We start from the raw sequence: 16,996 nt of genomic DNA, 5'->3' as shown, positions 1-16,996 counted from the left end.
GGTAAGCCACATCCATGTAGGTTGCACTTTTGTCCATAAACATGGACGTTCCAACCAAGAATAGGAAGAAGCACCTCAATGCACACTCCTTGTGGTAGCCAACCCAAAGATCATTGGCGTCCGGTTTTCGACTATCTCTAAGTTGTCGTTATATAACTTCGTCAACCAAGAAAACATGGTATGTGCACCCCTTAGGTTCTTACACTGCTGAAAGGCTTCGTCAGAGTCAGCTCCCAAATAAACCACCATCATCTCTATTGCATCAGTCCTTGTAATCTTAGAATGATCAAACAACCTTCCTCTAATGGGAAGGTGTAGGAGGCAAGCTACTTCATCTAATGTAATCGTCATATCGCCGATGAACAAGTGGAATGATGACGTTTTGATATGCCATCTCTCACCAAATGTAACTTGCATGCCATGGCTGATGGTGTTGTACTCTCTAATGTAATCGTCATATCGCCGATGAACAAGTGGAGTAATTATTTTTGCTAGGATGAGTCTGAGTCATCATGAAGAAGTTTATACTAGTGCTAGTCTTGAAGTAGGAAAAGTATTCTGTCGACATTCCGAGAGAATTAATTAACTCATTTTCGGTGAACTTGTCGTGTGGGTTTTGTTTTTGTGCCAATCCGAAACAACCTGGTAATTGCTTCCAACGTGCCTCTTCTGTTCTAGGAGTAATTTCCACTAAACCAACACTAACAAAATGCACTTCAAAATTGCTCCATTAACCACCTTAATAATTTTTTTTTCTCATCTAAACGAAGTGTGTTTATATCATTTTATACAAATTATTACATTCATCATAACAAAACTTGACTTGATAAAATATTATTCTAACTTATTTTAAAATATGTAAATTTAGTTAGATGTAAGATTTATAATATTTCTAAGAATCTTTTATAGAAGTCAAAGTGCATAGAAAGTGACATAACTGAAAATAAAATAAAAACAAATCACATATATAAATTGTATTCCCACTCAAAATAATTAATTGATTTCAACTCTCTCACAATAATATTTCTATTTTCCATTGCATGTTTCTCTTGCATATTCAACACACCTAAATTCTTATCAATGGAATTGGAACCAACCAAATTCATATTATCATTTCTATTCTTATTACTAGCCTCTAAATTCTTCACTACAGAATCAAAATGTAGCAAAACATGTGACACAGCTTTAGCTTCTTATTATCTATGGTATGGTTCAAATCTAACCTATGTTTCAAAAATCATGCAATCCAACCTTGTTACAAAACCTGAAGATATTGTCAGTTACAACACAGACACAATCAAAAACAAAGATATGGTCCTATCTTACACAAGAGTGAATGTTCCATTCCCTTGTGATTGCATCAATGATGAGTTTCTTGGTCACACATTTCAGTACCATGTTGGAACAGGTGATACCTATATGTCTGTTGCTAATAGGAATTACTCCAATTTGACAACTTCTGAGTGGTTGCATAGCTTCAATACCTATCCATCAGATAATATTCCTGATACTGGAACTCTTAATGTTACTGTTAATTGTTCTTGTGGGAATAGTCATGTTTCTGAGGATTATGGTTTGTTTATTACTTATCCTCTTAGAATTGAGGATTCTTTGGAATCGATTTCGAATAAGACTAAAGTTGGTGCTGAGTTGCTGCAGAAGTATAACCCTGGTGTGAATTTTAGTCAAGGGAGTGGTTTGGTTTATATTCCTGGGAAAGGTACGTTCTTATTTTGTTGCTATGTGTGTTTTTGTCTTCTGGTATCAATTCATGATTTTCTTGTATATTCTAGTAGTAGGCGTGTCACTGTCTGATACTTGTGTCTGACACGCGTCAGTGTCTGATACTTGTATGACACCCTGTACGTCACATATCGTAACTTTAGACAAGTTTCTTTGATTCGACACTTTTTGAATTGGTGTCTGATATTCATATAACACTCATTCAACATGAGTCCGACAATTCAGAAAGTGTTTTAAGAAGAAATTGTTTTGTTTTTGCTTCAACACCTGCTTATAGTTGAGTACTAGTTTCTTCAACTTCTTTACACGAATGTAATTTTCGAATATTGTCTCACATTCTATTTTCTCTTCAATTTCCAGATGCAAATGGTAACTATGTGCCTTTTCACACGAGGTAACTTCTTTTTTTTACTCACATGAAGTTTAATAGTTTTTCATACTCTTATAACATTCTAATCTCAATAGCCTCGTTTTCGGTTTCCTTTTGCAGCACTGGAGGTTAGTTTCAAGTTTCATTGATGATCGTTATACTTGAATTTGACATTCATATCAGATGTCTCAAGGTAAAGATATCCTTAAAGTAGAATGCTAATCTTCTTCCATCTCATATTATATATTTTTTCGACATAATCAGGTCTATCAGGTGGAATTATCACTGGAATATCTCTTGGAGCAGTAGCAGGGCTAGTGCTATTAGGAATTTTTATTTATATTACATGTTACCGGAAGAAGAAACTGCAGAATCAAGAATTTCTCTCAGAAGAAACCAGCGCGATCGTTGAAGTCTCTGGTAATGCTACATATGGAACTTCAAATTCTCTGAGTCCTGCTAATATCATGGGCATTAGGGTGGAAAAATCAGGGGAGTTTTCGTATGAAGAACTAGCGAATGCTACGAATAACTTCAATTTGGCTAACAAAATCGGTCAAGGAGGTTTCGGTGAAGTCTATTACGCCGTGTTGAATGGTGAGGTTAGTAATCAGTTTTGTTAGTTTTAACTTTTGATAATGTTAGATATGATAATGCTGTAAGGATAAAACTGAAGTTCTAACTAATTACACAGAAAGTTGCAGTAAAAAAGATGGACATGAAAGCATCAAAAGAATTTCTTGCTGAGCTTAAGGTGTTGACGCGTGTTCATCACTTGAACTTGGTATGACTGTATGAAAACAATTTGATTTGATTTTATCACCCGTTTTAGAAATCGTTTATACACAAGCACTTATATATATATGATTGTCAATTGATGATCATGTATAGGTACGGTTGATTGGATATTGTGTTGAAGGATCGCTTTTCCTTGTGTACGAATACATTGATAATGGAAACTTAAGTCAACATCTTCGCGGTTCAGGTGAAATAAGGACATATATTGATGCATTAACTAATGTGATTATAATTAATGATGATTATCTAATATAATGATCAAGTAAAAACGTTCTCAGATGGAGAACCTTTGTCATGGACGGCGAGGGCTAAAATTGCTCTGGATTCAGCAAGAGGTCTTGAATACATTCACGAGCATACCGTGCCCACTTATATTCATCGTGACATAAAGTCCGAAAATATTTTGTTAGACAAAAACTTCTGTGCTAAGGTACAGTCTGTTTCAATAACTTTCTACAGTCTGTTTCAATAATTTTCTCGAGCCTGTTAGTACTTTTCTTCTTGTGAAATTCTGAGAGGCCCTTTATTATTTCATTTATCAGGTTGCAGATTTCGGATTAACCAAGCTGATTGATGCGGGAAGTTCATCAGTTCCTACTGCTAATATGGCAGGCACATTTGGTTACATGCCACCAGAGTATGATGAAAATTATTTTTGCTTCTTTTATGATTATATAAATTTGTGGCTAACTCACAATTCTAACACAGTTAGCACATAGGTGATCGTTGAATCAAGATCAGACGGTCAATATTTTATACTCGTTAATTTAGAGTAAGAAATCATCAAAACGTGTCTGGTTTCTGTATTGTCTGATCTCAATCCAACGACCATCAACATCTTGACTTCTAGTATGCGTGAATTCGTGGTTGCAGCAAATCCACATGTCTTCGCCACACCAGTAAATGGTGAAACTAAAATTACTTCACTTTTCAATAATACAGAGTTATTGACACCTATTTCTTATATTGTAGATATGCATATGGTAGTGTTTCTTCCAAAATAGATGTATATGCTTTCGGAGTTGTTCTTTATGAACTAATTTCTGCTAAAGGAGCTGTGATAATGAGAGGTGAATCTGGTGCCGATTTAAAAGGCCTTGTAGTTTTGGTAATTCTCGACTTCAATATCTATAATATTTTAAAATGGAAGCCTAGGGGTTTGATTAGAATTATATTGTTTGATTATTTTTTGTGATATGTGTGACAGTTTGATGAAGTTTATGATCAACCAAATTCAATAGAAGGTTTTAAAAAACTGGTGGATCCTAGGCTTGGAGATAACTATTCAATTGATTCAGTTTTAAAGGTATGAGATACAATAACATAATATTGATTTTTTTTTGGTGATTGTGATTTGAATAAGATTGAGCAATTTGTTACACTTGCAGATGGCACAACTTGCAAAAGCATGCACAGAGAGTGATCCACAACATCGTCCAAATATGAGCTATGTTGTAGTTGCTCTGACTACATTAACTTCAACAACTGAGGAATGGGATATCACTTCTATATACAAAAATCCAAAACTTGTAAATTTAATGTCAGGAAGATAGATATCATATGAGTAGGAATTTAGAATAGAAATGTTAACAATGATTGCTCAATCCATCTCCAAAAATACAATGATTGCTCAATCCATCTCCAAAAATAAAAAGCGGCATTTTTTAAAAGTTTTTAGATGTATTGTTTTTTCTGTTTAGACAAATAGGTAATAATCACTAGAACATGAAACACACAACTTTGAAGTCTTGAGTTCAAAATTGAATGATAGTGTCTGTTCCAGGCCGGCCAAACGGTCTAGCAAGACCGATCCAACGCCAAAGACCTGATCAAGAACACCCTCATAGAAGATTGGTGGACAGGTGGCTGCAAACCTAGTCTAAGCAACTTGTTCACCATCAGCCATAGGATCCAATCCAACGGTCTCCACACTTCGCGATGTGCTATTGGGAAGCACCTCCATTCCAATGTACCGGAGATCAACACTACCGCATCGGAGAGCTTTGCATTGACATGTGATCAATCTTCTATTTGACACCGGAATGGTAACGCCGTCTGTGGGAAACAATTGCTCGACTCTCAGAAATTTTACGTCAAATTCATCAATTCCTTTCTGTTGCCCCATTGCATGGCATCTCGACTTAATATCAGTCCTGCGACTGAAATCACCACATCGATTTCAACCCTCGTCACCTTGCCACCTTCCATCGTCTCCTCGATTACTAAAGGATTATCCTGCCTGGTAAAACCGTTTAGAAGACCCGTGAAGAGAAGAGCTCGAGATCAAAATCGAATGATAGAAAGGAAGGGCCGAAATACAAAAGACCAATTCTATGGTTTTAATGTAAAGAAAAAGTGGTCGGTATCCCCAACAAAGTGATTTCGTTGGTGATAATGACCAAGGTATTGACGGGAAAGTTTATGTGACATTATGTGCGCTAGTCTCTTTGCCATTCTCTTGGAGGAATTGGGATTAGATAAAGGAAGATTATGACCTTACAAAGGCATAAATCTGCAAGCGTTCAACGATTCCATTATTCATACTGGGAGGTTGGAGCAGTATAGAACTAATAGTCTCTTTAGAAGAAGGAAGGGATGTAAGAGAAACTGCAACAAAAACCTACTTAAATAGTAAAGATACAAGTCAGTTTACCGGTCCCAGTTGAAAGGGATCTCATCAAGTGTCTCAAAGCCAATGTCGTCCTGTTAGCGATTTCATGAAATGGGATGCCTAATGTTGACCCAGATTGGCTTGTCATCAGTTGAATATAGAACCCTCTGTCATATACATATCCTAAAGAAGGATGCAAAAATCCCTTGAAAAAGCCGAGGCAACTAAAAGCACCGATCAGGGACTCCCGCAAGCTAATTTCATTTTGAGCTGAAGTACACCGAATGGTTGTCTAACGTCATCCTAATTACACATATCTCAACCGTGAATGCCCCATGAATTCATACATGCTACCCAACATCCATAAGTTGGTGGGTGATTATTTTCAAAAATTAAACCATAATTATTTTAAAATTATTTAAATGGTTTAGATTTATAATTATAACTATATTTTAATTAAAATAGATTATAAAATCGGTTATAAATATGGTTTTATCATATAACTGGTTTTTTTTTTAAAATCTAATTTTAAAAATTATTTTTTTTCAAAAAAATAATAATTTATTTTGAGAATTAAAATATTTAGATTTGGATAATAACCGGATTATAACCAAATCCAAAATAATTTAACCGGTTAATAACCATTTAATTATATCCCGATTATATGAATGGATAACCATACCATTAATAACTAAACTGACTAACAACCATTCAATTAAATCCGGATATTTAAAAGTGATTTAGATTTGGTTATGGATTTGGGCATCACAACCGGATATTTTGCATACCCCTATTGGTGGACAGTTAGACTAGTGCAATTTATTTTTGTTTATGGACGCCTATTTTGGGATGTGTTGATGTACATAATGCACAATACATAAATACTCAAATATTGTTTATATTATTCAAAGTATTGTTTATATTATTCAAAATAATATACAAATTACTCAAAATAGTATAAATATTATTCAGAACAATGAATATATTACTCAAAATAGTTAAAATTCGATATTAATCAGAATTGTGTAAATATTACTCAGAATAGTGTACTCATTACTCATAATTAATAATTAACCATAATTAATAAATATGTACAAATAATGCATATATTATTCGTGGATTATGATATTATTATTCGTTTTTAACTAAATGTTACTCGGAACAATTTAAATATTACTCGTATGAGACTTATGCACCATACATAAGAATATACCTTATGCACATCAACCTGACCCTCTATTTTGGGTACAATCAAATTCCTATGCACGGAGCTGGCAGGAACAAGACCTCCGCAGGAACAAGACCTCCATCAAGATGGATCCCGATAATTAACGATAAGATAAGATCAAACTGCGACAAAAACCTCCCTAAATAGTAAAGATTGAAGTCAGTTTACCTGTCCCAGTCGAAAGGGATCTCATCGAGTGTCTCAAAGCCAAGTTAGAACAGGAGATACCTATTTTTCCGTTGCTAATCAGATTTATTCCAATTTGACAACTTCTGAGTGGTTGCGTAGCTTCAATAGCTATCCACCAAATAATATTCCAGTTAATGGAACTTTTAATGTTACTGTTAATTGTTCTTGTGGGAATAGTCATGTTTCCAAAGAGCTTTAATATTATAGTACTTCTTCCTCGCATTATAAGTCGTTTTGAAAAAATATTTTGTATTTTAATATAAATCGTTTAACAATTCCAATAAATAATTAATGCTATTTTTCCTATTATATCCTTAAATATTTAATATTCTCTCTCATTTTAATTATATAAATTTATCTTCCATGTGTCATTAATGAAGGATAATTTTGTAAAAAATTTCATAATTTCTCATTTTCATTCAACAATTATTATTTTTCTTAATCTGTGTGAAAAAACCTAAAACAACTTATAATAAAAAACGGAGGGAGTAGTATTTATTAATTATTCTTATGGGAATAGTCATGTTAACACTAAACTATAATATTATATTTATTAAATTTTAAAGAGCTTTTTATAACTTATTTTATTATATAACATTAATAGAGTTAATAGTCTAATAATCTTTTAATTTTGTAAATTACATGAAGTAAAGAAAAAATAATAATAATGAAGAAAGAATTTCTACTCAATAATTAAAAATAAATAAAATAGTTAATTATAAAATGTAAAAATAAATTTGCGTGTATTAAAATATCGTGTTGAGTTGTGAGAGTAATAATATAATAATTATTCTTATTTGACTTCTTTTTTTAATAATTTTTTTAATTTTTTGTGCTGTTGTAATTATTAAATTGATAATAATAATAATAATAAAAATGTTTTTAATTTTTTTTTCTTTGTGCTGTTGTAATTATTATTATTTTCTCAATTATTAAATAATATATTATTTCTTCTTTATTATTTATATTATTGTTGTTGTTGTTATTATTATTATCATTATACTTATAATTATTATTTATTTTTTATATAGGGCCTAATTAATAAAATTAAAATTAGGGTTTATGCTTAGATTGAAGAGTTTTTCTATTATTATTATTATTATTATTATTATTATTATTATTATTATTATTATTATTATTATTATTATTATTATTATTATTATTATTATCAAATTAGATGGACAAAAAAAGTGAATATGAAATTAGGGTTGGAAAAGAATTATTATGAAGAGGATACATCACCATATCTATTTATTATTATTATTATTATTAATATTATTAATAATATTAATTATTATTATTAATATTATTTTTGTTATGATTAGTATTATTTTTATTATTATTATTATTATTATTATTATTATTATTATTATTATTATTATTATTATTATTATTATTGTTGTTGTTGTTGTGATGATTATTATTATTATTTTAATTATTAATATTGTGTCAATTTAATAACTAATAGATTTAAGAATGTGGCAATAAATATATATTACGTATTATTTATATTATTATTATTAATATTATTTTTGTTATAATAATAATAATTATTATTATTGTTCTTGTTATGATTATTATTATTATTATTATTATTATTTTAATTATTAATATTGTGTCAATTTAATGACTAATAGATTTAAGATTGAGGCAATAAATATATATTACTTATTATTTATATTATTATTATTGGTTTTATAATTATTATTATATTTATTCTTAATGTAGGATTAAATTAGAAAAATTAAAATTAAGGTGTGGGCTCAAATTAGTAAAATTAGAATTAGGGTATGTACTTAGAGTTGTTATCAGGTTGACATGTGGCTAGGGTTGCCAACATGACAACCTTGGATTTATATATATTAAGATTAAGATTAAGATGGATGCTATAAAAAAAAATAGAAAATGCATAAAAAAATGTGGTTATGTCACATCAGCTATGATAATTACCAAATGAATGTGGTTGCAGCAAGGCTTTAAAAGTCATTTTTATCCCTAGAATTAGAAAAATTTTAACGTGAAATCAAAAGAATATACTTGATTATTCCAAATACTTAGATTTTTATAGATGAATATTAGTTGCGGAAAACAAAGAAACAACTTTTCATGCTAATGGATTAATGAATTCAAAATTTCTTTGATAATATGTGGATTCATGCATAATTAATTTTGTTACTATTATTGCATTATTTGTTGTTTCCAAGTTAAAATTTAATTTGTAATCAATTAAAAACGTTTTTTTTTCTTTTTATTTTGAGAAAAATGGAAACAAATTTAAAAGGAAAAACATCAAGAGAACTTATCTTTGTTGGGTTTGGTTGAATATATATATATATATATATATATATATATATATATATATATATATATATATATATATATATATATATATATATATATATATATATATATATATATATATATATATATATATATATATATATATATGGGACGACTCAAGTGAGAACATTTGGTTATTATGAGAAATGAGAACAATGAATCATGACCATTAAATTTGATTTTAATGGACTGAATTGATTTCTCTTTCTATTTGTTCTCATTTCTCATAATAACCAAGTGTTCTCACTTGAGTCGTCCCCTATATATATATATATATATATATATATATATATATATATATATATATATATATATATATATATATATATATATATATATATATATATATATATAATAAGTCTCACATTGCTTAGTTTTGTGAAGGAAGAGGGAGTTCAAAGTTATATAAAGGATTAAAAATTGTTTAAGTTTTACATCGCTTAATTTAGTAATGAAAGAGAAAATCAAATGTTATATATATGATTCAAAAATATTAGTCAAAAATACTTTAAGTAGTTAAATATTTGTATTACTTTAAATAGTTAAATGGTCCTCAATGGAGTGTTAAATGGTCCTTGATATAACTTCAAGTTAGAAATGTCAAATATAGAATGAATGTGACTACCTTCCAAGTAATTGTAGTCGAATGCAACTTGATTTTGATTTTCTTTTGCTAAAATTTTCAACCGAGTTTTCTCTTCATGATAAATATATCCTTGCATCTTTCACTTCATCACAATATCAAGTAAAATAGTCACATCTATTTAGTCCCAATTTACAAGAATATTACTTAGTGTCAAATTAAAATTGAAAAATTAAAAGATAAATCATACTTTATAGTGTGGACATCCCTAAAATTTCTTTCCAAAATACTTAATTGTTAATGCCCTTCTAAGCAAAGCCAAGTTTCCACATCAATAGCTAGGACTTAATTGCTTCTTCGAAAAAAATTAAACCCTTGATTCGTAAGTGTTACTATCTTCTCCATAATTACCCGAATTTTTTTAAAAAAGAAAAAGAACATTTATGAAAAATGGATAAGAATGATAAACTTGAAACAAATAATAAAGCTGAGGTACTAATATGAACCCCAACCAATGAAGACGAAATAAACAAAGACATTAAACCTTAAAAGTTTATACTTCTCATCTTTGATGACTATATTAACTTAAGCGTCAAAGTGTGTAAGTACCCCACACTTATCCTCTTTTCCAAAGCAACCAAGGGACGAGACTGAGATTGATCTTCAAGACAATTAAAAATCTAACAACTTCAAGAAGAAGCTTCCTCCTTTAAAAAACATTACTAATAAATCCAAATGTAATTAATGATTAACTATATATTAGTTTATGGGGTTTCCAAAAGTAATAAATAGTTTTTTGTTGGGGTAGTTTTTTGTTGAAGAAAAGAGGGCCTAAGCCCAAAGAAAGAAAAGGTTAAACAGCTACAACCCTGGGGGCTTAGATTCTAGATGCATCCCTAGCGAGAAATTTAGCGAGATCATTTCGATAATCATGATAAATCGGCAAGCCAATGTCATAGTGCAAGCTCTTATTTGTCATGGCGTCAGCGCATTGGTTGGGTTCTCTATGAATGTGTTTGATGTTGACTTTCCAATCTTCATTAAAATAATATTTGATTTGAAGAAGAATACTGCAACCTTCCTTAATGTTTGGAATGAATTTTGACTAATCACTTCTTTCAAGATATCTTTAACAATGGTTTTATCTCACATCTGTATCATCTCAAAGTCCTTCCCATTCTAGTTTTTCATTTTAAAATTCTCTAATAATAACTCCTTCAATTTCATTATAAGTGTCATTTTAATAATATTTTATTTTTAAATTTTTTTTATTTAATAGACTTTTAGTAGAATAAAATTATGTGTGTTATTTCAATTCACTTTATTATTTAACTAAGTACTATTATTAAATAATAAAAATATTTATTTTATCATTTAAATAAAAACATTAATTATTTTTTTTTTTCAAAATCATGTCCAAATCAAATTGAACCCATAAAATAAGACCATAGAGTAAACATGATGAAACAAAACTTACATGTCAATCAAAATAACTAGTGAATACAATATTTAAATAAAATCAGAATAACAAATCAAGCCACAATTTCATAAAATATTCAAGCCAATATTCAAATAAAAACAAATTACACAAATATAAAAATCAAAGGAGAAAATAAGTAACTGCATAGGGTGATTAATAATTATGGAAGACGGCGAGGCCTTGGAGTATTGTGTGAAATAGTTGAGTTACTTTGGTCTGGGCTTTGATAAGATTGTTTGACAGAGTATATTGTTTGAACTGTAGTCAATACAAAAAGAAGAATGCCGGCAATAAGAGAAACAATAGCCCAAGGATTTCTAAAATAAGTATGAATAAGATTTGAATGCCATCTATTCCATGGTTTCCTGCAATATTTACTCATATTCGTCCTCACCACATCAAGCACTCCATGTCGATCCACTGCTATATCCCTCGACAACGAGTTAAACAATTTGGAAACAACTTTATCACTTCCAAGACCATTGATAATGATCCCTTTCCGGTTAAGAATTGCAACATCCATGGCATTGTCAACCATAGTATCCATAAAATATGTGAACGATGTTATCTCGTTACCTGCACCAACATGAAGACGCTCGAAGGCGATGATATTAAGAAGCATGTATTCAGTGGTGTCATCTACAACCAAAGTCGGAAGTCTAAGAACACCTCGATCGAATGATATGTCTTTCAGACTCAATGTTTTACTTTTCTTGAAGTGGATTCCTGCTTCGTGAAGCTCTACCGCTGATCGAATAATCTCTTCTCCTGCATCTATGTCTTCAGGCACGTGTGTTGTTGGATGACTTGGTTCTTCTTGAATTAGGCTTTTTCTATACACATCCAATATATGCAAGCATTTTCCTAAGCTTTGAATTAAATGTGTCCTAGGATTTAATAATTTCACGATTTTCTGGTTTAATAACTCATGATCATATTCCTGTAATGATTCATGTTTTCGACCAAATAAAAATCAGTCAAAATAAGAATAACAAAAACTAAAAAAATTCTATATATATATATATATATATATATATATATATATATATATATATATATATATATATATATATATATATATTGAAAATTTATAATTAGTTACCTGCTCCAGTCTAGTTTCGTGTTGAATCAAGGTAAGTAGAACAGTCATAGAAATTTGATTCTCTAGCATAAGCATGTCCCGCTTGATATATGGTAAAATATAAAACTTCCCATGTTCACTAAAGATTGGATCATTCTCTGCATAATCTGCAACACGATCATTAGCTCTCAAAATCTCCAAAGTAAAACAACCATCAAGAATCATCATTTGAATAAACTTTGGTGTGTCCAATATCCAAATTGGATCAAGTGGCTTGTATGAGTCTCTCAACTCTTGGACCACTTGTTCCATCTCTTGGAATACCAACTCGATGGGCTTTTCACATCTCTTTAAGAAATGAACAAGTGCCCTATGCTTATGTACTTCCATAGCCATTAAATGTTCCTCTCCATAATGATAAGGACCAAATGAAACTGCTTGTGGTTTGTAGGCTTTTTTGTTTAGATTGGTTACTACTGAGGGTATTTTGTAAATTGAATGCTTCTTCCATTGTTCCATCTCATCATATATTGAAGGAGCATTGCTCTTTATCTCGTTGTTGATTTGATCAATCCAACTCATCTCTAATTCATGTATATGGTTAATGTTATGAAAATTAATTAATCAGTCATCATAGATTTTTACAATGTGCATTTGAAAGCAAAAGCAAAATATTCACTTCATAAGCCGTAAGAGTATGACTATGAACGTATAATTGGAATCTTATTTTTACCAAAATTAAAAAACTTTATGTAAAGAAATATATATTAATCGCACATTTTCCTATATCATAATTCCTTACTTGAAAACATGTTGTGATTTGTCTGGAGAAAAGAATATCAAATTCTGTTACAAGGCATTTCATTTAGTATAATATTGGACCAATCTGAACACGGAAGCAAAAAAGCTTGAAATCTAAGACGATTTTAAATGAAATGCGGAAAGCAAAGAAACAGCTTCTCATGCTAATGGATTAATTAATTCAAAATTTCTTAGAGAATATGTGGATTCATGCATAATTAATTTTGTTACTATTATTGCATTATTTGTTGTAGGGGTGTTTACGGTGTGATTTTGACGGAAAAAAATCATCTAAACCGCAAGAGAAAAAATCGTGCGGTTTAGTTTGATTTTATTGGCTTTTAGAAAAAAACCAAATCAAACTAAACTAATTTGATTTGGTTGGATTGATTCGTTTTTTATAAATATTTTATTGATGACAACATAACTTTGTATTTAGACATTCATACATTATCAAATAACAACAAAACTCGTCATATTTTGACAACAACTTTTCATTTAATTTGTAAAAATTAAATTAGACAAAAGTGAAATAATAAACATAAAGTAATAACATAAAATTATATAAAATTTATTATAATGAAACAAAAAAAATAGAAGAGACAAGATATTAGTGAAGATGAAAAAGAAAAAACAAAAAGTTAAGAGTGCGTTTGGATGAAGCATTTTAATGAGGTAATATAATGTTTTAAGGAAATTTAAAATGATTTGCACAAAATTTATCGTTTGGATACAAAAATAAAGAATTGTTAAATTGATGGAAATTTATGTAGTATTTTATCTAAGTTAAATTTAATCATTTTGAAATGACACCAAAAACCAAAGAATTTGAAATTCCTCTCATTCTCCATAGAATGTATTTGTTACTACTATTTCTTCAATTTTGCAAATTAGTCCTCATATTTTTAAAAATTACAAATTTGACTCCAAAAATAAATTTTTAATTTTTCAATTTTTTAATTTAGTCCAAAAAATTTAAATTTTATAAAAAAATGACCCCAAAAATCTAACAATGAATTATCTTAATACTACATCCAAACAAAATAATTTAAAAATGAATGGATTTCAATTGAATCATTTATTCTAAATTCCTTTAAAATTTTCAATTACCTCATACAAACACACTGTAAGAGATTAGAGAAGAAGATGTGCGATAAAAACGAAACTGAAATAGGGAACATATGCATAAAAATGAGAAGGTGAAAAAGAAAGAACATAAGAGAGTAGAAATTAGAGAAGAAGAGGGAAGTTGTATGTGGCAAAGAAGGCGTGATAATGCTATTAGAGATTTGAGAAGATCGGGATTGAAATCATATGTGTAAGGATAAGAAAATTGTTCGTAAGCATAAGGATAAGGTATAATAGGTTTAAGTTTGGGTTGGATGTGAGTTAAATAAAATTTAGTTTGTAACATAATGCGGTATGATTCGATTTGGTTCAGTTTACAAAATACAAACCGCAAACCAAACTGAACTGTGTGGTTTTGTTAAAAGATGACCCAAACAAATCTAAATTAAATGCGGTTTTTTGCGGTTTAAGTTTGGTTTGGTTTGGTTTGCGATTTTCTGTTGAGTTGGTTAGGTCATATATGAACGCCCCTAATTTGTTGTCTTCGAGTTGAAATTTAACTTGTAAATTATAATCAATTAAAAATGTTTTTCTTTTCTTTTTATTTTGAAATAAATGGAACAAATTTAAAAGAAAAACATCAAGAGAACTTGTCTCACATTGCTTAATTTTGTAAAGGAAGAGAGAGTTCAAACCTATATAAAGGATTAAAAAAATATTTAAGTCTCACATCACTTAGTTTAGTGATGGAGGAGAGAATCAAATGCTATATATATATATATATATATATATATATATATATATATATATATATATATATATATATATATATATATATATATATATATATATATATAGGGGACGACTCAAGTGAGAACAATTGGTTATTATGAGAAATGAGAACAATGAATCACGACCATTAAATTTTGATTTTGTTGATTTTAATGGACTGGATTGGTTTCTCTTTCTATGATCCTTAGTATTTATTTTAAATCAACATAGAAAGAGAAACCAATCCAGTCCATTAAAATCAACAAAATCAAAATTTAATGGTCGTGATTCATTGTTCTCATTTCTCATAATAACCAAGTGTTCTCACTTGAGTCGTCCCCATATATATATATATATATATATATATATATATATATATATATATATATATATATATAGGGACGACTCAAGTGAGAACACTTGGTTAATGTGAGAAATGAGAACAATTAATCTTAACCATTAAATTTTGATTCATTGAAATTAATGAACAAGATTGATTTCTCTTTCCATAGTCCTTTTTATTAGTAATGTATATAATCTTCAAAAAAATTAATTCACATTTATATTTTAAGAAACAAAATATTTAATTTATTGCTTTTTGGAAATAATGAAAATTAATAGAAAATATTTTTTCAAAGATGATATATTTTATTTAATAATTAACCTTTATATTAATTATATTAACTATTTAATTTTTAAACTAATTAACGTTAAATATTCTCATTGTTTTTAACGTTACATATTATCATTAACGTTAAATATTCTCATTGTTTTTAAAAATTAAATAGTTTATATAATTAAATATTAATGTTAATGATTTATATATAATTATATTATTTTTTTTATATAAAAACTATATATAATATTTTAATTATCATATAATTATATTTGTAATGTTTAGATAAAAATCAAATTTTTTTTGAAGAAATTAAAAACGTAATTGTTGATTTTTTCTTTATAATGTTTTTTATATTTATAATTTCTATAATTTAAGATATGTTATATTTTAAGAAATGAAATATTTGAATTGTTGTATTTTTAAAATAATGATATCCGATTGAAAATATTTAGTATTTCTATAAAAAAAAACAATTCATATAAATATACTAAGGATTATAATAAATATATAACAATATTATTAATATGCAAATTAATATAAGATAAAATTTTTATTTTTATTCATTCATAATTATATTAATTGTTATTTTTAAAATATAAATAAATTTTATAATTATAATTATATTAGCAGTAAATAATTTGTTGGATGAATATATTATTATTTTTTTTTAATTTGTGATAGTATGATTATATTTATTCAAAGGTTAATTATTAAATAAAATATATCATCTTTAAAAAAACTATTTTCTATCAATTTTCATTATTTCTAAAAAACAATAAATTAAATATTTTTTTCTTAAAATATAAATGTGAATTAATATTCTTGAAGATTATATACATTACTAATAAAGAGGGATATGGAAAGAGAAATCAATCTTGTTCATTAATTTCAATGAATCGAAATTTAATGGTTAAGATTAATTGTTCTCATTTCTCACATTAACCAAGTATTCTCACTTGAGTCGTCCCATATATATATATATATATATATATATATATATATATATATATATATATATATATATATATATATATATATATATATATATATATATATATATATATATATATATATATATAAACTTTTTTACCAGATGTGTTAGTCAAAAGTACTTTAAGTAGTTAAATATTTATTTTGGAAGATGTTGGTTAAATATTTATAGTAATTTAAGTAGTTAAATATTTATTTTGGAAGATGTTGGTGTATTGGATCTGAGAGTATTTGAGAATATATTATGTGTTGTAATAATTTTCACATTTTTGTTTCTCATTTTTCTCTATTTTTTATTTTCCCAACAATCTTGTTATTTTATTG

The 16,996-nt window shown here is 28.2% G+C and overlaps 2 protein-coding genes across 2 annotated transcripts; one reads left to right on the top strand and one right to left on the bottom strand.

Annotated features, from left to right (window-relative positions):
* The first annotated feature begins 1,013 nt into the window (after positions 1-1,013).
* On the top strand, positions 1,014-5,515 carry LOC131617889 (chitin elicitor receptor kinase 1-like). The gene is made up of 11 exons (XM_058889158.1): positions 1,014-1,720; positions 2,104-2,137; positions 2,234-2,241; positions 2,378-2,715; positions 2,808-2,897; positions 3,005-3,098; positions 3,190-3,341; positions 3,454-3,548; positions 3,884-4,019; positions 4,119-4,217; positions 4,300-5,515. The coding sequence occupies exons 1-11, from the start codon at positions 1,081-1,083 to the stop codon at positions 4,462-4,464; spliced, it is 1,851 nt and encodes a 616-aa protein (XP_058745141.1). The 5' UTR covers positions 1,014-1,080; the 3' UTR covers positions 4,465-5,515.
* A 5,973-nt stretch (positions 5,516-11,488) lies between these two features.
* LOC131617887 (UPF0481 protein At3g47200-like) lies at positions 11,489-12,964 on the bottom strand. Its single transcript, XM_058889157.1, has 2 exons — positions 12,445-12,964; positions 11,489-12,282 (listed from the first exon to the last, which is right to left on the bottom strand). Exons 1-2 carry the CDS (start codon positions 12,940-12,942, stop codon positions 11,503-11,505), a joined length of 1,278 nt encoding a protein of 425 aa, XP_058745140.1. The 5' UTR covers positions 12,943-12,964; the 3' UTR covers positions 11,489-11,502.
* Positions 12,965-16,996: the final 4,032 nt, after the last annotated feature.

The sequence above is a fragment of the Vicia villosa genome, linkage group LG7 (genome assembly GCF_029867415.1).
Source record: "Vicia villosa cultivar HV-30 ecotype Madison, WI linkage group LG7, Vvil1.0, whole genome shotgun sequence".
NCBI classification, from domain to species: domain Eukaryota; kingdom Viridiplantae; phylum Streptophyta; class Magnoliopsida; order Fabales; family Fabaceae; genus Vicia; species Vicia villosa.
Note: the sequence above shows the minus strand (reverse complement) of the source record. Positions and strands in the feature narration are given on the sequence as shown.